Source organism: Pelophylax lessonae (assembly GCF_965119305.1).
Source record: "Pelophylax lessonae genome assembly, chromosome: 2".
Lineage (NCBI taxonomy): Eukaryota > Metazoa > Chordata > Amphibia > Anura > Ranidae > Pelophylax > Pelophylax lessonae.
The window spans coordinates 426884063-426905261 of record NC_138769.1 but is presented as its reverse complement, the minus strand read 5'-3'; the positions used below and the strand labels follow the sequence as shown (position 1 = coordinate 426905261).

General features: G+C 41.4%; 1 protein-coding gene across 1 annotated transcript in view; it reads right to left on the bottom strand.

Moving 5' to 3' along the window:
* RABEP1 (rabaptin, RAB GTPase binding effector protein 1) overlaps nt 1–21199 on the bottom strand; it is a 166051-nt gene that overhangs the window by 37143 nt on the left and 107709 nt on the right. Inside the window, exons 11-15 of the mRNA XM_082244647.1 lie at nt 19440–19556; nt 9776–9874; nt 7340–7480; nt 6637–6826; nt 1918–1973 (exon numbers count right to left, since the gene is read on the bottom strand). Coding sequence (XP_082100773.1) covers nt 1918–1973; nt 6637–6826; nt 7340–7480; nt 9776–9874; nt 19440–19556 — 603 coding nt within the window. The remainder of the gene's footprint in view (nt 1–1917; nt 1974–6636; nt 6827–7339; nt 7481–9775; nt 9875–19439; nt 19557–21199) is intronic.

Genomic DNA, 21199 nt, shown 5'->3' with positions numbered 1-21199 from the left:
CGATGCCGATATGTTGTGACCAAAATATCGGAATCGGCCTCCCTGAAAAAAACATATCGGTCTATCCCTAATATATATATATATATCTATATATATCTATATATATATATATATATATATATATATATATATATATATAGCTACCCACCCCCAAAGTAGTACTCACAGACCCGAGCTTCAGGGGGTGACCCAGCAACAACTACAGCTGCAGGTATCTAAAAACACAAGAACTGGGGTCTATTGCCAGAAGTTGTGCTTAGAAAAAAGGCATGAGGCAAAAGGGCTGACTGAGAAGAAACTGCTGAAATCTAGAAAAAAGCAGAAGTAGTGCACGAGGAGAAAAACTTTCTGAATGCAGAATGAGAAACCGCAAGGCAGAGTGCACGCACACCCAAAAACTACATCAGCAAAGTCCCAGCTCGTAGGAGAAAGTAGCAGGAAGTTTGAACTGGCGGTATAGGCTAAACACTGTCTGGCCATTAAAAAAAGAAGAAGCCCAATTAGAAACAATAAAAAGGAAAAAGAGGGCCCCACAGACCACAAACTGCCTATTATGTACAATATACACAAAGCAAACAACCATAGAAAAAGGAAATTTATACCCTCACATGTCTGACCAGAAGTAAAAAACAGCCACTGTAGAAGCTCCACACATACAGCCCAATGTACAAAGAGGACAATATGCATTACAATAATGGCTGGCTAGCCATTAACAGTGGGGCGGTGAGAGGTGAACTGTCATAAGCTCTGGTCCTGATAACTCTGCAAGGGATTCTCAGAAAACTGCCCTGACATGAGAAGCAAGTTCCTGTACTAACTGAAACACAAATGGGTTGTCACTGAAAACTTGCCGTACCCTCGCACAGCGTACACCAGTATATCTAATGAACATGGAAAATCTGCACTCCTTGGCTTTCTGGATTACAGAATCTGGCCAAAATATACTTGCAGCTGTTAATAGTAGAAACATCTTCCAAATGAACAGAAAACAGCTGAGCAAAAGAAAACATGCCCACTCTGCCACCAGCAAAACTGGTCAGGTGTGATGAGGTGGTAAGAGTTATAGCCTCTAGTTTAGGGGACTGGCCTTCAGTTTTCTATGTGTCTTATGTCTATTTCTCCTAACCTCTGATTGTTTAATACCTCTATAAAGCTGTGCACCTCAATGGGAGAAATAAATATTCAACTTGACTTATAAAGTAAGGAATCATACAAGAGTATTACAGTTTTTACAGGAGGATACTTATTCATATTAGTCCATTAGCATTCACAGTGCAAATCTGCAGTAGAGAATTATCCTTAAAAGATAAACACATTTTGAAGCTTAGATAAGTATTACCTTAAAGTTTGTTGCAACTCCCACAAAACGAATGTGTTCCAGCGAAAATTCCCTTTTTTTTTTTTTTTTTTTTTAAAACCATTAAAAAGGAAGTCAGTTGAATTCAGGTTTCTTTTTTTTTTTACTTGTACCTACAAGTAAGCCTATAACAAGGCTTACCTTTATGTACAGTGAATATTTCCTCAATTTGCACCGTTTAGAAGATATTTACATGAGATGCAGCCTTTGACGTCACCAGTGCATGTGCTCTGAAGTGACGGCATACCAGTGCTGTCCCTTCAGAGCTTCTTGCTAGGGCCGAGGCTCCCGTGTGCACATGTGGGAGTGCAGTCATTGTGGCCCTGTCCATTCAGTCGGAGCCTGTAAACCCGGAAAGAAAGACTGGGTGAAGATGAAAGAGCAGGGGAGCTGTGACAGCACTGTAGGGCCCAGAGTGCAGGTAAGTCTGTCATAATGTGCTAGTATGCAGTGTATACTAGTACATTATGACTTAAACCTGCAGGGGGCCTGATTTTGTTTTGTAGCAGTTTACTACCATTTTAAACAACTTCCTGAAATGAAACTGAACGTATTCATACCTGCTCTTTTTCTGCTTTTATTCTGTCCAGCTCAACTTTTAAACTTGATATTGATGCTATTAAAGAAAAGACACATTAGACTAGTTAAAAAATAAAGTCACACAACACAGTTATCAATACACCTGACATCTGAAAATGTACAATGTAAAACATTAAACATTTATCAAACAAAACAATGAAACAGCAACTTGAATTTTATGTGGATGACAATCACATAAAAAGCTAGAGACCTATACACCTAAAAAAACTGAGTACAATGTAGAAATCTAAATAATAAAATTCTCGCCTGCCAAATGCATTAATTCATGCCTTGAGTTTGGTCCCATGTTCAATTCATACCGGTGGAGTTTAATTTATCTGTAAAAAGAGTTTATATATACTAGGTGTTTACTTGGTCTCTCAAACAGCTGCTCAAAGTTCATTCCCAGAAATAAAAAATACTGCAGCTTTGACAAATGACCAAACTGATCCTAGTCTATTTGTATTTCTGCTTGTACAATCATCTTTGGAAACAGGGACTGATTGGGACAACGTTTTGCTTGCTAGAGTCCTCTAAAAAATAAAATAAAAATACCAAACCCTCCACAAACAAATCCCCTATTTAAATGTGTTCAGTAAAAAATGACAACGGCTGGTCAAAAGGCCGTTGTCAGGGTTTTCATGTAATTTTTTGACTGTTTTGCCATTTAAAGACCGCAATACGTATGTATACACGTTGCGGCTTTGAAGTGGTTTACCAGGATTATGGCTGAAGATAACAGCCATAACGTTGGTATAGTTTTTTTTTTTTTACAGCCGGCAGCTGGCTTTCTCATGAAAGAATTCCAAGCGACTTATGAGCCACTGGAATGTTTTCAGAAGCCAGTGTGATGAGATCAAAGAGTAGATACTTGATTATTTAAATCTTTTTCTTTTTGACCCCAGATGTCTCCAAAAAGAGGACCTTTCATCCCTATTTTTATTACAAGGCATGTTTACGTTCCTTGTGATAGGAGTAAGGCCCCGTTCACACTGGGGCGATCCGACTTCCAGGGGCGACCTCTGAGGTCGCGGTGCGAGCAGCGCGCCGCAACTTTGAAGCGGCCGCCACGGACTTCATAACATTGAAGTCTATGACGGTCGCTCCGGGTCGCCCCAAAGAAGCTCCGGACCCTTTTTCTAAGTCGGAGCGACTTGTGTCGCTCCTATTAGAACGGGTCCGCAGCTTCCCTATGGAAGGCGACCTGTGAGGCGACCAGGTCGCCTCACAGGTCGCCCCAGTGTGAACGGGGACTTAAAGTGATTAAACAAAAAATGAAAAGGTACAGTAAAAATAATGTAAAAAAAATTAAAGCTCCTTGTAAATATTTATGTACCGTAGTTTGCCGGGTGTGGGCGATTTTAAAGACATGTTAGTTATCTATTTACTTGACGTAACATCATCTTTCCAATTTTACAAAAATGGGGTATTATATTGTTTTCTTTTTTAATTCATTAAAAAGTGTTTTTTTTTTTTTTCAAATAAAACATAACATAAAATTTTCAAACATCACCATAGGGTCTCTAAAAAAAAAAAAATGTATAATGTTTGGGGGTTTTAAATAATTTTCAAGCAAACAATATTAATTTCAACTTGTAAACAAAAAGTGCCAGAAAAACCCTGGTCTAAACGTGGTTAAGCATTGTCCCTACGTATGTTCTTTTGTTTGTTCAATTTAAATAATCCTCTTTTGAGAGCACAAGAGAGTAATGCTGTGCTTAGAGAAGAGGGATGCTCTAATACTCCTTGGATTTGCAGCAGAGAACAGGAAATGGTTTAAAGTTAGTTGCCAATCATTTTTCTATGACAAAGAACAAGCAGACAAACCAGAATGTAGGTCATCTTCTAGGATATGAATAATGAGGAACCCATGAGCCAACATAAAACCTACAGCACAAACTTAAAATAGACAAGTAAATCCTACCTTCTAAGATGTCTGCAAAGTGATGAGAGACAGGAGGAAGAAGGAACAAAAGAAAGTACGAAAGTGTCAAGGAGGAAAAAAAAACTGTAGAGAGACTTATTTTGTATTACTGCCCATCTCTGAGTTTTTTTGAGTTATTGTGCTGAACAAAAAGAAACACCAAATAGGACAACATATAGATCCAGTGATCTCAATGGTATGTTTGCTATGCTTTTTTTTTTGGTATTTCCCAGCACAAACCAAGAAGACATTTACTGGTGAAGGGGCATCACATAAGCATATAAGCTATCAGAACACCAGAAGAAACAGGTCAAATAAAAAAGGAACCTGAAGATAAAGTTTTAGGCCCAGTTCACAGTGGTGTGACATGCGCTCCCACTTTGAGAGCACAAGTTGCATCTCCATTAAGTGCAATGGTATTGTTCTATCAAGAGTGACTTAAGTCACTTTGGACTTACAAAAAGATTCCTGCACTACTTTTGGTGCGACTTTGGGTTTGAAGTTGCGGCAGTGTGAACTTAGAGAACAATACTAAAGTATGGAGAGTGAAGCGCCTTCTCTGATTAGTTCTCTTCTTGTAGGCAGTTACCCTGGTAAGATCTGCTTCTAGAAAGTAACTCCACTTATCAGCTACAACCACTATATTGTATATGTTTTGAGTTGGTGCCTTTCACAGCAGTGCTACAAAGTGAATGTTACTACACAAAGTGTTTTCCCAGCACAGGCATTGAATAGGGCCGGTTCACAGCAGGAACATGTTCGCCTTTCCTGTGCAATCTAAGCGCAATGTCATTTCAGCCCTTTCATTTGAATGGGCTTAAATCACACTACACAGCACCAAAAGTAGTGCATGCACTACTTTAAAAAGTGCACTGCAACCGGATCACATAGTAATTCTGTACCATGTAATTTGATGCAGACAAATGCACTGCATTTGCAATATGCGTTTGGGATGCTGGAAGCATTGCATTAATAACCGCTGAAGATAGCAAGTGCAGTGTGTTTTGAATGTGGTGCAGGATACGCTCATGGAATGGGGGTTTCCTGCACAGCTTTCTGGTGTGAATGGGCCCTTTAACAAGTATATATTTGCAAACATATTGCATGGTAGGTAAACCTAAATCTTTCTAGGGATTCTGTACAGTGTGACTAAGTGTAACTGTTAGGCCCCTTTCACATGAATGTTCTGTTGGAGGCGGGTGTAAGCTGACATGTGTCCTTTTATACCCGCCTACGTCCAACCTGCTAAAACGGCCCCTTTCTGTGCAGCGGATCGGATGGCAGTCAGGTGTAAACGGACAAGTGGTCCATTTACATTCGACAGCCCATATAGGAGAGCAGGCTGTGTCTGATTTTCACAAGTGGAGTGGACACAGACCTGTAATCTGCAGGCAGAGTCTGCCCCGTGTGAAAGGACGCTTACTGTGCTAAGTGTTACACATCACAATGGTGGCAAGTACAGAGTCCTATATTCCTATGTTGGTTTAAAACTTAGAATGCATTAAAGTGTACGTTATCCCTATTATTTCATACATGTGTCTGTGCTTGTATAAGGGGGTGTGCAACTGTAATCCGTTATATTTTTATTTCTTAGAAATGCCTGGTGATCATGCTACTCCCTCTCTTCGCTGTACCAACCTGACCACGCCAAGCACGAAAGCAGAACCGTGCTGGCGTGGTCAGTTTGTGTATCATTCTCTTGGAGTGATTGTATTTCTGTGGTCTGTTTAGCTCCACACCCCTTGCCCAGGCCAGGACACTCCAATGTGTATGTCTCTCTGCTCCTCTATAATGTGTTTTGCCTGCCAGCACACCTTACAGATCACATAATTGCCTGCCTCCCCACCCACCTATCCTCATAAAACCAAGTTTGCCCCACAGGATTGTAGGCAAGGAGTGTCAAGGGATGGCAATCATACCTTTATCCCTGTCTACAGCCTAAGGACACTTTTGACTGTCTCTTTGGAGCTAAAGAGCTCCTGAGATACAGGTCCCTCTCAAAAAATTAACAAAAGTTGTATAATGTGTATCCAGCTTTACCCTCTTGCTTGAGGGTGTCAATGATGGCCTTCTGGACAGCAGTCAGGTGGGCAGTCTTACCCATGATTGCGGTTTTGAGTAATGAACCAGGCTGGGAGTTTTTAAAAGCCTCAGGAATCATTTGCAGGCGTTTAGAGTTAATTAGTTGATTCAGATGATTAGGTTAATAGCTCATTTAGAGAACCTTTTCATGATATGCTAATTTTTTGAGATAGGAATTTTGGGTTTTCATGAGCTGTATGCCAAAATCATCAATATTAAAACAATAAAAGGCTTGCACTACCTTCAGTTGTGTGTAATGAATCTAAAATATATGAAAGTCTAATGTTTATCAGTACATTACAGAAAATAATGAACTTTATCACAATATGCTAATTTTTTGAGAGGGACCTGTATGTGACAGCACCTGGAGAAGGAAGTGAACAGGGAGCGCAGCAGTGATCTGACTGCTAAGAAAACAGAAATAGTACATAAACATTTTTTTAAAACATTTTGAGATTAAATTACATGCTTAACTTGTGGGTAAGCATTGACGTGATGTAGTTGGCATTTTAGGTTCACAAATACTTTAAATATCTACTGGTTAGCAATATTGAGGGAGTGAGAAAGGAGTGCAAGGAAGATAAAGACAGAATTTTAAAAGCTCTCCCAATATCTACCGTATGAATTCAAAATACAAACCTCATCAACCACTCCCTCTCCCTTTTGCCAATTGGATGAAAAGCTGAAGTCTTACCTATCTCCTCTTTACAATTTTCTATTTCAATCTGTAGGGTCTCTTCTAGATTTTCTTTCTGACATTGCTCTGCTTGAATTTGCTCCTTTAAGAATAAAATTTCTGCTTTCAATTTTTCTTCAAGGTGGTCAGATGCAGTCCGGACACTTATAATATCTTCCCTATATTTCAGAACTAATTCATGTAGTTCCTAGGAATAAATAGAGGCAGCCAATTGAGAGCGATGAAAATGAAGCAGATAAAATTCTTCTGGAATTAAGTCTAAAGATGAATGGCTGAATAAAACACCTTAATTACCATTTACTCAGACCCTCTGGTCTAAGCAAGAATGTTAACATACATGATATTTTTTCTTTTAAACTGACTACATAAATAAAAAATAAAAAAATTGAACAGCAAAATTATACATGGCTAAGGTGCATACTGAGAAACCCCAAAGAATGCATCAATGTGTTTTTTTCCCTTCAAGACAATCTGTCATGTCTTCTTGGGAGTCATGATTTACACTAAAACTATAGGCTTCCTTTTACTTTTTCCTCACATGGATCATGTAGGTTTACAATATCCAGATGACCTGGCAGGTAAATAGTCACAGATTGTTCCATAAAACAAAACTCAAGATCTCTGTGGCATCAACGACATTATGTCCACACATAATGTAGTGGAAGCAGCAAAAACTATTTGCCTGAAGATAGAAATATACCTCAACAGTTTCCGGGAGAATGAAATTTTCTGCCTGCTGTAGTGACACATGCAAGCCATGTTTTCCTTGAAGACTTTCATTGTCCTTCTGTAGTCTGGTCAACTCTTCAGAGACTTGCTCCCGTGACTGTGTCAGCACAGCCTGAAATCAACAGACAAAAAATAAACAGGAATTATTATAGCAAACCTATTCAAGTGTTTCTCTACAATCCATCATGATGGTTTCAGCTTCTTAAATGATGGCAAAATGTAGCAGACGTAAAAGTACCACTAGAAGCACATAAAATTATCTAGAAAAGTTTAAGAGGATCTATTCTATTAAAGCAAAAGCACAACAGTATAGAGTACCTATATTCAAAATATGCAAAAAGTTATTTCTCATGTTACTATTTTGATTGCTTGGACGTATATAATTTTTAACCACTTGCCGACCGCCGCAAGTACATATACTGCGGCGGTCAGCCCCTCACAGGCAAAGTGACGTATGGGTACGTCACTAGCCTGTGAGGCTCTGGGGAGCGAGCGCGCGCTCCCGCTCGGTCACGGACCCCCCCCCCCCCGCACGTGTGCCCGGCGGACCAGATGTCCGCCGGGCACTCGAGATCGTCCGTTAGAGCGGGAGAAAGGCAGGTGGCTAATGTAAACAAGCCGTCTGTCATTCTCCCCTGTGTAAGAACAGTGAACATACGGTTCTACTATGTAGGACCGTTGATCACTGTTCCTACACCTCAAGCCACAGCCAATCACAGTTAGAATCACACCCCTAGGGACACACACAACCCCTCCCTCTCAAATAAAGTTAACCCCTTCACTGCCAGTGTCATCTTACAGTAGCAGTGCATATGTATAGCACTGATTACTGTAGTAATGTCACTGGTAACCCCAAAAGTGTCAAAATGTCAGTCAAGGGTCCGACCTGTCCGCCGCAATCCCGCAAAAAAAAAAAAAAAAAAAAAAAAAAAAAAAAAAAAATCGCAGATCACCGCCATTACGCGTTAAAAAAAACAACAAGAATGACAAAAATCTTTCCGTTAGTTAGTAAACGCAATAACTTTTGCACAAACCAAATCAAAATACGCTTTTTGCGATTTTTTTTACCAAAAATATTTAGCATAAAACAAATTGGCCTAAAATGTTAAAACATTTTGATTTTTACATTTTTTTTTGGGGGGAATTTCAGTGAAAAATAGTTATTTTTGCAAAATTGACGCTCTTTTTTTGTTTATAGCGCATGATCAAAAAAAAATCGCACAGGTGATCAAATACCACCAAAAGAAAGCTCTGTTTGTGGGAAAAAAAAGATGTCAAATTCGTTAAGGTACAGCGTCGCACTACCACGCAATTGTCCGTTAAAGTCACGCAGTGCCGAATCGCAAAATACCCCCTGGTCAGGAAGGGGGTAAAATCTTCCGGGGCTTAAGTGGTTAAAATGGTTCTTCGCATATTGTTTTCTTGATTCTGCTTTATACACAGGACCATGCAGTTAGTGTCCTTTCTGAAGGACTTTATCCTAACATAATAAGATGCCTAAAGACGGCATTGTGAGACAGGTACTAATTCACATTTGTATAAAACTCACTATGTAGTTTTCCTTTAGCAAAAATATAAACCCACTGTAACCCCATTAATAATAATTTAAATTAAAACAGCAGCAGCAATATAGGGCAATCAGCAGGTAGCTTACAGTGGCTGACATAGGGTAAATGCAAAAAAGCAGTAAGGCTGTTGTGTGAAATAAATGCAGAAGTACAAATGGCAAGTACCAATGTTCTCATGTTGGAGGGAGGATGTGAGCCACATGTACCAAAAAAAAAAAAGCAGCAGCTGAAAGAGCTGCAGGGGCCAGAATTAAAGTAAACATTTTCCTTTGGTCTGCATGCCAAAGAACATACGGTATTTATTTTAAAGCGGAAAGTCAGTCTCCCGATCAATATTGATTTTTTTTGATCCTCATGCTGCTAGCATTAGTAAATAGATAGGAATATATTTACTTGTTTTAAACTTTTTTATTTTACATTTCTTCAGTTACTTCCTGGTTTTCTGCCTAGGCAAATGAGGTCATACCTCCCAGGAGTCTTTAGGAAGGGAGGAGAGTAGGAGGGTTTTTCCAGCGAAGCACAATCTCCTGCTAAGGGCAGGAAGTAAATGCTACATGAATCATTTGCCTTTACTCAAGATGGCCACAACCAGAAATTCTAGGGGATGTTTTTTGAAGTGATTTCTCACCAAAATAGAGCATGGACACACAGATGGATGGGGGGGAGTTTGCTTTAAATATTAAAAATGAATTAAACAGTGTTTTTTTGGTTTGTGGTGCTCAGATGCAGTGAAGATCAGCTGTAAGTCTAAAGGGCTGAAGAGCAGGGCCGTGACCAACTCAAATTGTCATATTTGATTTTACTCTTTACAGAATGAAGAAATGGATAAATGAGATTACCATCTGCTCTTGAACACTTCTCTTTGCTAGAGAGAAAGTCTGCTGAATTTCAGCGAGCAACACTTCTGAATCCTGAGCTCGCAGTGTTACGGCAGTTATCTAACAACAGAAAAAAACATTTGCAGTGAATGTGATTTGTCAGAATATATTTAATAACACAAGTAGATCTATTAATGGCTTTTGCATGGAACACTAAAGGGAAAAACTTTACCTTTCCTTTGCTTGGTCACCCTGCATACCAGCCAAGAAATATTTGAAAGAAGCCTGAACTAAGATAACCAAGTAGATTGTCACTCTCACTTTGAATGTTCTAGTAACTCAGATGCAAAGATGATGCAATAAATTACTTTAATAACCAACTCTAAACCAGTATGTAGATCAGGAGTTCGGACTGCTTTGCGTATGCTTGCTGTGGCTAAGTAACCAGCAACTGTCATTTTTACGGGGAGTTCAGCAACACAGTCCCTATACTTTTTTCGTTACATCCAGTGTATTTATAAAACACTTGAAAACCGGCCTGTTTCACCCCATTCCTGCCCCGGCCATTTTTTAGTTTCCAGTGCTGTCACACTTTGCTCTGACAAAGTGACAATTGCCGAGTCATGCAAAACTGTACTCAAATAAAAAAAAAAAAAAGGCCAAACATTTTGAAAAAAAAAAAGAAAACCCCACAAAAATGTTTCTTCGTTTGCAAATAATTATTTTTTTTTTTTTATAAATTTAGGCCAAAATGTATTCTCCTACATTTCCCTTGGTAGGGAATGTATAATCTACGTGAAAGTTATAGACTCTACCATAACCATGGTATATATATAATTTTTTTTTTAAATGGATCAGTCCTTATGTTTGGACTGTCTATTTTATTTCAGGCCTTAAAATGCCAGGACAGTACCCCCCCAATTAACCCATTTGGAAAGTACACAGTCCAAGGTATTTAGCAAGAGGCATGGCAAATGTTTTGAAGTTGTATTTTTTTGTCACAGTTCTTTGGAAAATTAAGAAACAACACCTTCCCGCCTGGCCTATAGCAGAACGACGGCTGAACGGTGGCTTTAAGATCCTGACTGGATGTCATATGACGTCCTTTACATGTGCTGCTCGTGCGTGCCCCCGGGGGCACGCAGCGAGGAGATCGCTGATAAGCTGTGTTGCTTGGACACAGTGCATCACCAATCAGGCTCTTTACCATGGGATCTGATCGGACAACCAATCAAAGCCAATCACATGTAAACAAATGCCTGTTATCGGCATTTCCTTTCCTCAGCACTATTCGTGTCTGAGGAAAGGAAAGACGATAACCGGCTTTCCAGTTACAGGGGACATTTACACTGATAATCAGGGCACTCCCATCAGTGCGGCCTATCCGTGCTGCATATCAGAACCCATCAGTGCTTCCTCATAGGTGCCCATCAGTGCAGCCTATCAGTGAAATTTTATAACAGAAACTAAGAAAAACTTTTTTTTTTTGGTCTTTCTTTCGTTTGTTTCGCAAAAAAACACGGGGGCGATTAAATACCATCAAAAGAAAGCTCTGTCTCAAACAATGATAAAGAATTTCATTTGGGTACAGTGTTGCATGACCACACAATTGTCATTCAAAGTGCGACAGCACTAAAAGCTAAAAATTGGCCTGGGCAGGAAGGGGGTTAAAGTGCCTTGTATTGAAGTGGTTATATAAATGTATTTTCACAATGTTGTCATTTTATTAATTATTTCTCACACACAGCAAAGGCATAGTTACAAATACACCCCAAAACACCATCTGGTACTTCTTCCGAGCATGGGGATACCACATGTGGGACTTTTTCACAGCCTAGTTGCTTGTTGGGTCCCAAAATCCAAGGGGGAACTTTGGGCTTTCAAGGAGCATAAATTACACATCTAAATTCCTGACTAGCCATCATATTTCTTGAGTCCCTGAAGTGCCAGGACGACAAAATGATTACAATTCCAAAAGCATACACCCCAACGTATTTTCTGAAAGGCATAAAGAGTCTTTTGAAAGTGTAATTTTTTGCCACTCATTTCTTTGGAAGATGAGGAAAGAATATGAAAATAAAAATGCATAGTTGTCATTAATAAGATATTTCTAACACCAAGCATAGGCACACTTAGAATTGCTACTCCTCCACAGTATGGCGATACCAAAATGTGAGACTTTTTCACAGCCTAGCCACATAGAGACCCAAATTCCAAGGAGCACCTTTAGGCATTCTGAAGGTATAAATTACATAATTTCTTGACTACTGAGACTATCACATTTTTGGAGGCCCTGGAGTACAAGTACAGGTGAGACATCCCAAGAAGCATGATGAGTATTTTGAAGATTTCATTGTTTTCCCACAAGTTTTTGGAAAATGAAAGTGTATTTTATTCCCAAAGTTGTCAATTAATAAGCTATTTCTAACATACAGCACAGGCATAATTAGAATCGAATCCCAAAACACATTCTGCTATTCCTCCCAAGTCTACGACACCACGATAGACTTTTTCACAGGCTTACCACATAGAGAAGCCCAAAATTCTAAGGAGCCCCTTAAGGTTTTCTATGGGCATAAATTATGCATCTAATTTCCTGACTACGCATCACATTTTTAGGGGCCCTGGAGCACCAGAATAGCAGAAACACCCACAAAATTACATTTCAGAGACTAAATATCCCAAGGTTTTTTTTTTTTTTTAAGTGGGATCGTGAGCTGAACATTTTTAGAAAATGTGGAATGAAAGTTTGTTGGACAATTGGAAGTTGTCAATTTAATAAGACATTTTTCACACACAGCGTGGACATACTTAGAATTCCACCCCAAGACACATTCTGCTACTATTCCAGAGTATGGGTATACCACATTTGTAAGACTTTCAATGTTTGGACGGATTATGTACCAAACACTGTATCACAAAAATTAACCAACTGTATGTACTGTAACGTTCACCTCTGAGTGGTCAGAGAAAAAAAGCTTAGTGTAGTATCAGCTATAGCAGCTCTTGTTTCTTCAAGTCAAGCAAGGCTAGCCTACTAGTACTGGTATGTGTACTGACCAGGAAGTACAGGAGGCTGAATAAAGGAAGAACAAAAGAGTTCCTGTGGTTCCAGGAGTGCAGTTGTCCAAAGGGGATGGCTGAGACTGGTGTCTCAGAGAACCAATTCAGTGGGACATGCTGATAGGTCAGTTTAGGCAGCAGCAAGAGATGTGTTCAACAAACAGGCAAAGGATCAATCCAGAAAGCAGGCACAAATGTGGTCAAAAGACAGGCCAGGGTCAGAACAGACAGCAGGCAACAGTGCACTGGTGGCAGTGATCAGAATCACTTACTGGCTGCACTGGCTCTGGGGACACCATATTTGTATGGTGGTAATTAAGGACACTGTTGATGGCTGCACCGACTCTGGTAATACTGGCACTGGTGTGGCTACATTGGTGTGGGAACATTATTGCTAGCTGCACTGGCCTGGTGACACTGTCACTAGTGTGGAAGCAATCAGGGACACTGTTGATCGCTTACACTGGTTCTGTGACACAGACTGGTGTGACAGTGATTAGGAACACTGTTGCTGGATGAGGACATTGGTCAAGTAACACTGTAACTGGTGTGGTGGCAATTGGTGACGTTGCTACTGGCTACACTATTTAAGATCTTTCACACCCGAGGTTGGCGGGGGAAGGGGGGGACCTTGCGGTTGAGACACATTTTACCTCCCCCAACCACTACCTCACCCCTTAGCTTCAGAGACAACAGCCGTGGGGGGAAAACATGTCACGGCTGCGTTTGCTTTGCAGAATTTATAGGATAGGCTAATTTTAACTCAATGATCATTTTGTTTTCATTTAAATTAAAGAGTAAAGCAAGCATTTTTGCTAATATTAAAGTGGTTGTATATACAGTACAGACCAAAAGTTTGGACACACCTTCTCATTCAAAGAGTTTTCTTTATTTTCATGACTATGAAAATTGTAGAGTCACACTTCAAGAGGTAGTCACCTGAAATGGTCTTCCAACAGTCTTGAAGGAGTTCCCAGAGATGCTTAGCACTTGTTGGCCCTTTTGCCTTCACTCTGCGGTCCAGCTCACCCCAAACTCTCTTGATTGGGTTCAGGTCCGGTGACTGGAGGCCAGGTCATCTAGCACAGCACCCCATCACTCTCCTTCTTGGTCAAATAGCATCTTACACAGCCTGGAGGTGTGTTTGGGGTCATTGTCCGAAAAATAAATGATGGTCCAACTAAAACGCAAAGCGGATGGAATAGCATGCCGCTGCAAGATGCTGTGGTAGCCATGCTGGTTCAGTATGCATTCAATTTTGAATAAATCCCCAACAGTGTCACCAGCAAAGTACCCCCACACCATCACACCTCCTCCTCCATGCTTCACGGTGGGAACCAGGCATGTAGAGTCCATCCGTTCACCTTTTCTGCGTCGCACAAAGACACGGTGGTTACATAGTTACATAGTTGGTGAGGTTGAATAAAGACAAAAGTCCATCCAGTTCAACCTGTGTAGATGTGTGTGGCTGTAATCATCTTGCATACCCCTGAATGTTCTGATCCTTGAGATGTACGTCTAAGAGTCTTTTGAAAGCCACCATACTACCCGCAGAAACCACCTCATGTGGTAGAGAATTCCACAATCTTGTAGCCCTAACAGTAAAGAACCCCCCACGTTGCCTGAGGTTAAAACGCTTCTCCTCTAATCGCATTGTATGCCCCCGAGTTCTCATGCAATCCCTTCGACTGAACAGCTTTTTTTCTAAGCCTAGATCCCCATTTAGATATTTAAAAATTGCTATCATGTCCCCCCTCAGGCGTCTCTTCTCCAGGGAGAATAAATCAAGCGATTGCAGACGCTCCTCATAATCAAGGTCCTCCAATCCCCTAATTAGTTTAGTTGCCCTTCTCTGGACTCTCGCCAGCTCCAACACATCCCTTCTGAGGACTGGTGACCAGAACTGGACCGAATACTCCAGATGAGGTCGGACCAGAGTTTTATAAAGTGGAAGGATTATAGTCTTATCTCTGGAATACATCCCTTTCTTTATGCATGCTAATATTCTGCTAGCCTTGGCAGCTGCCGCTTGACATTGCATGCTGTTGCCTAGTCTATCATCAACCAAGACTCCCAGATCCTTCTCCATTTTTGATTCTCCCAAGGGTTCCCCTCCTAACGTGTATTGTGCTTTTATGTTTCTAGTCCCCAAGTGTAAAACCTTACATTTCTCCACGTTAAACCTCATTTGCCATGTCTTTGCCCACTCCGTTATTTTGTCCAGGTCATTCTGTAGGATATCTGCTTCATGCTGTGCAGTTATTGCCCTGCCTAATTTTGTGTCATCTGCAAAAACTGATATTGAACTACTGATCCCGTCCTCAATGCTGTTTATGAATAAATTGAACAAGGTTGGTCCTAGGACTGAGCCTTGGGGGACCCCGCTTACTACCTCAGACCAGTCTGAGTACGCGCTGTTTATTACCACCCTTTGGACACGCCCTTTTAGCCAGTTCCGTATTCAAGAGCAAACCCTGCTGTCGATACCTGCAGACCTTATTTTATAAATTAAGCGCTTATGGGGAACTGTATCAAACGCCTTAGCAAAATCAAGGTACACCACATCCACTGGTCTGCCCCTATCTAGCTCCCAGCTCACCTCCTCGTAGAATGTTAAGAGATTGGTTTGACAAGAACGCCCATTTGTAAACCCGTGCTGGTTACTACTGATGATGCTGTTGTCCTTAGCAAACTCTACGATATAGTCCCTTATCATCCCCTCCAGAAGTTTACATACTACTGATGTCAGACTGACAGGCCTATAATTTACCGGTATATGCCTCTGACCCTTTTTGAATATCGGAATCACGTTAGCTTTCCTCCACTCCCCTGGTACATCTCCTGTCCTAATACTGTCCGCAAAGATCAGGAACAGTGGTCTGGATATAACCTTACTGAGTTCCTTGAGTACTCTCGGATGTACGCCATCCGGGCCTGGTGATTTGTTTGTGTTGAGTTTATCCAGCCTTTCCCTGATTTCACCCTCTGTTAGCCATAGTGGCAAGTCCTGTGTATTACTACTAACCATACAGTCATGGTCAGTGTACCCCTCCGATTTCTGTGTAAAGACTGATGAGAAAAAAGCATTCAGCACGGTTGCCTTTTCAGTGTCCTCTGTAACCATCCTCCCATCATTGTTAATTATGTGTGCAATATGCTCTGCCCTAGTTTTTTTGCTGTTGATATACCTAAAGAATTTCTTTGGGTTTTTTTTTGCTATCCTCCGCTATTTGTCTCTCAAAGTCTATTTTAGCCATCTTGATTTTGTGTTTACACTTCCCATTTGCCTCCTTGTATTGGTCGAAAGCCAATACTGTGCCCTCTGATTTATATTTCCTGAAGGCCAATTTTTTTCCCCTAATAAGTTTTTTAACGCTCCGGTTTAGCCAGCCAGGTTTGGCTTTGTCCCTTCTAAATTTATTTCCCATAGGAATGCACTGCAAGATGCCTTTGTTTAATATGTTCCTAAAGCATTCCCATTTTTCCTCTGTGGTCAGGGATCCCAGGGTTCGGTCCCAGTTTACCCTTTCCATCAACAAGTACAATTTTGGAAAGTTTGCCCTTCTGAAGTTAAGGGTTCTTATGTTCCCCACTTGCCTTGCTATATTGTTATTTACGCTAAATGTGATCATCCTGTGATCGCTAGAGCCCAGGTTGTCCTGGACTCCTACCTCCGAGATTAGGTCTGGGTCATTAGTGATCAATAGATCCAGGATTGTGTTTTCTCTGGTAGGGGAATCCACCAACTGTGACATGTAATTATCCTGTAAGGTTTCCGTGAATTGACGGCCCTTATGTGAGTGTGTAGTCCCCTCTCCCCAGTCAATGTCGGGATAATTGAAGTTGGAACCAAAGATCTCAAATTTGGACTCATCAGACCAAAGCACAGATTTCCACTGGTCTAATGTCCATTCCTTGTGTTCTTTAGCCCAAACAAGTCTCTTCTGCTTGTTGCCTTTCTTTAGCAGTGGTTTCCTAGCAGATATTCTACCATGAAGGCCTGATTCACACAGTCTCCTCTTAACAGTTGTTCTAGAGATGTGTCTGCTGCTAGAACTCCGTGTGCCATTGACCTGGTCTCTAATCTGAGCTGCTGTTAACCTGCGATTTCTGAGGCTGGTGGCTGGAGAACTTATCCTCCGCAGCAGAGGGGACTCTTGGTCTTCCTTTCCTGGGGCGGTACGCATGTGAGCCAGTTTCTTTGTAGCGCTTGATGGTTTTTGTGACTGCACTTGGGGACACTTTCAAAGTTTAACCAATTTTTCAGACTGACTGACCTTCATTTCTTAAATTAAATGATGGCCGCTCTTTTTCCTGTACTTAGAATTTGTATTATGGCAAGAAAAAAGCAGCTAACAGTCTATTCAGTAGGACTATCAGCTGTGTATCCACCTGACTTCTGCACAACACAACTGATGGTCCCAACCCCAATTATAAGGCAAGAAATCACACTTATTAAACCTGACAGGGCACACCTGTGAAGTGAAAACCATTTCAGGTGACTACCTCTTGAAGTGTGACTCTACAATTTTCATAGTCATGAAAATAAAGAAAACTCTTTGAATGAGAAGGTGTCCAAACCTTTGGTTTGTACTGTACATCAGGTTTTTTTCTATCTTGATGCATTCAATGCATTAAGATAAAAATCCTCGTGTGTGCAGCAGACCCCCTCAGCCCCCCCCCCCCTAATAGTTACCTGAGGTCAATCTAGATCCAGTGAGGTTGCAGGAGTGTCTTGGCAGCTCGGGACTCCCCACCTCATTGGCTAAGACTGCAGCTGTCAAAGTCAGTGAGCCAATGAGGAGAGAAAGGGGGCGGGGCGATGCAATGACTGTGTCTGAATGTGCACAGAGAGCTGCAGCTTAGTTTGTTATGGAGGGGGGAAAAAAACGCATGTAAAAATGCATAAAAAAGCAAAACTTGCGTATTTGGTGCAGGTCCATTGAAGTCTATTACACACAAAATGCAATCTGCTGCAGGGAAAAAAAAAAAAGTACCTGACCCTTTCCAAAAACGCACCAGCTTAAAAACACACAGATGTGAACATGTACCCAGGAAACCATGTTAAATGGACTGTAGTGCGTGTCTGCAAACCACATTAAAAAAACACATAGGTGTGGACCTAGGGTAAGGGTCATGTTAAAGTTAGGCGGTCTTCCTACTATATATAACACACTAACTACAACAGGTAAAAAGACCCACAATGCCCTTAGTTGTACAGTTTGAGCAGGCTGTTAAGGCTATACATGTTTTGCAGCTTATTTCAAGGGTTAAGACATACAAGTGAACTTAAGTGAACAGAAACAGGTTTCTGTTCCTCACACAATACTACTGATAAAACAAACTGATACTTATTACATTTCTAAACACATATCAGGCTGTGATAAATGTGAAGACCATCAGCAAGCATCAACACTCACTGAACAATGCATGTGTTGTGATTCAGTTTACAGTAATGTACATCTGTATACTGTAAACCCCCACTCCATCGCGGTTCAGTTTTTGCAGTCCCGGTATATTGCTTTTTTTTTTGTAATGTTATTTTACTATATAAATCATTAAAAATGAAATATTTTTGTGTTTTCCATAGCTCTTGCTATGTCTCTCAGTATCTTTTATGTGTTTAAATGAGTTTCTATTGTTTTAGAAGTGTGTTTAAAGACCTTAAAATGCTTTTACACGTACAGTGACAATAAAAAAAAACATGCCTACAATGCATTTTAATAGGGTTTTCCTATTTCGCGGATTTTCACTTTTCGCGGCTGGGTCCAGAACGTAACCCCCGCAATGGACGGGGGTTTACTGTACCCCAAATTCAGAATCAAATTTGGCAATTGTCCCTGCTGAGCTGCTATATACTTCCCATTTGTAGGTTTGAAGCTCCCATAATTCTGTAGAATATTGTATACTTAAATGGTACTGTGCAAGAGTCCAAGCTACTTAGAGAGGAGCTCCAGGCTCCCCCAAAAAATTAAAACAGTCAGCAGCTACAAATACTGCAGCTGATGACTTTTAATATAAAGACACTTACTTATCCAGGGATCCAGCGATGTCCTCACCCGAGCGGATTTTTCAAGCTGCTTCAGGTGCAGACACCAGCATCTCAAGTAAGGAAAATAGCCAGTGAAACCTTGTGGCTTCAAAGCCGATTTCCTACTGTGGATGCATGAGCTGCGCTGCTCCTTGTTAATGGTCCCGTAGTCTTCTGGGACCCGTGATGTGTCACAGAAAACTGCGGGGAAGGACGGGGGCTGAACGTCCGGCTCAAATCACTGCTGCTCATCTGACTGGAAGTGGGTGCGGGTACCTGTCAAAACCAGGTACCCACTATTCCCCAAAAAGTGCCAAATGAACTTCCCCTTTTGGGTGAAGTTCCGCTTTACTTAGCCAACAGTAAGTTAATTTTTTTTACTAAGAAAGCTAAATGGTAGAGAGAAGCACGAGGCAAAGAAAATCAATACATAAAAACACCACAACCTTTCTAATTTTTTGGAGAAAATACAGAGATAACATTCCCACCCAGAAGCAAATCAAACATGATCTCCTATAGATACTACTTGAGATGGGTGGAATCCTTCAACATGGAGCAATCGATGGCTTTGGTGAAATATATAATTCATACCTGCTTAGCGGTTTCGTCAGAATTTTGCTTTAAATAATCCTCAAGTTCCTGCTTCTCTTTTAAGCTTTTCTCAGATTGGTCATTTGCTTGTCTCAGCATTACTTGCAATTTTTTAACCTGTGGACAAGACCATTACTGTAAAAGATTTTTACAAACTAGTCAGTAAAACGATTCAGATGACAGTTAACACACTACAACTTAAGGCTAAAAAACAAGCATGGTAGCTTGTATTTATTTTTGATGTAAAGAACATTTTTTCACCACAGTGGTCTTTTAATTACATTCTGTAAAAAAATACAACCCCCCCCCCCCCTTCACCAGCCTACATATTGCTGTAGCTTGCAAATTATCCTATTTGACACTGGCATACATGAGGAATGTGAGAATCCAACCAAACTAACATGAATGCAAGACATTCATAAAAAATGGATTTTTGTAAAATCTTACGGTAAAATCCTTTTCTCTTAACCACCTCCCACCCGGGCCATAGTACATATACGGCCGGGTGGGAGTCTCGTCCTTCTGAATGGACGTTCCGGAACGTCCTTCAGAAGGAGAGAGATCGCGCCGCCACGGGCACGCGCAGCGCTCTCGATGTGCCTGTGTCCCTAGGACACAGAGCAACAAGACTCGGCAGGAGGGCCCTGTGATTGGCCCTCCTGATCACATGACGGCTGTGACCAATCACAGCCGTCATGTAATGTCAATACAGCCGTTGTAACGGCTTCGATCTCTTCTCCTCCTGACAGATCCTGTCAGTGAGGAGAAGATCAGAGGATCGATTCTGCAGCCGGGGTGATCAGTGAGTATTTCTAATTACTCACTGATCACAGGGGGGTCTGTGCTGGTAATCAGATGATTGATTACCAGTGCAGCCCTGGGGGGAGGGGATGCCACTAGAGCCACCAGGGATGCCCACCCATGACCACCAGGGATGCCCACCATGACCACCAGGGATGCCCACCATGACCACCAGGGATGCCCACCATGACCACCAGGGAAGGCAAACAGGGCTCAGAGAGCCTGCCAGTGGTGCCCCCCTATCAGTGCTGCCCACCAGTGCCCGTTATTGCCATCTATCAGTGCCGCCCACCAGTGCCCATTATTGCCCACCAGTGCTGCCTATCAGTGCCCATCAGTGCCCCCCATCAGTGCCGATCAGTGCCGCCCATCAGTGCCACCCATCAGTGCCGCCTATCAGTGCCCATCAGTGCTGCCCATCAATGCCCATCAGCGCTGCCTATCAGTGCCCACCAATGCTGCATATCAGTGGTATCTATCAGTGCCACATATCAGTGCCCATCAGTGCTGCATATCAGTGCTACCTATCAGTGCCCATCAGTGCTGCATATCAGTGCCACCCCATCAGTGCCACCCCATCAGTGTCTCCTCATCAGTGCCTGTCAGTGCGATGTCATCAGTGCTCATCAGTGCAGGAAAAAACTTATTTACAAAATTTTATAACCTAAACAAAAAATTTTTTTTTTTTTTCAAACTTTTCGGTCTTTTTTTATTTGTGCACCAAAAAAGAAAAAACCTGGCGGGGATCAAATACCACCAAAAGAAAGCTCTATTTGTGGGGAAAAAATGACATAAATTTGGTTTAGGTACAGTGTTGCATGACCGCGCAATTGTCATTCAAAATGCAACAGCGCTAAAAGCTGAAAATTGGTCTGGGAAGGAAGGGGGTTTAAGTGCCCAGTATTGAGGTAGTTAAGCTCATTGACAGACGCAGTCCTCTTGATTAATAACACATTGGG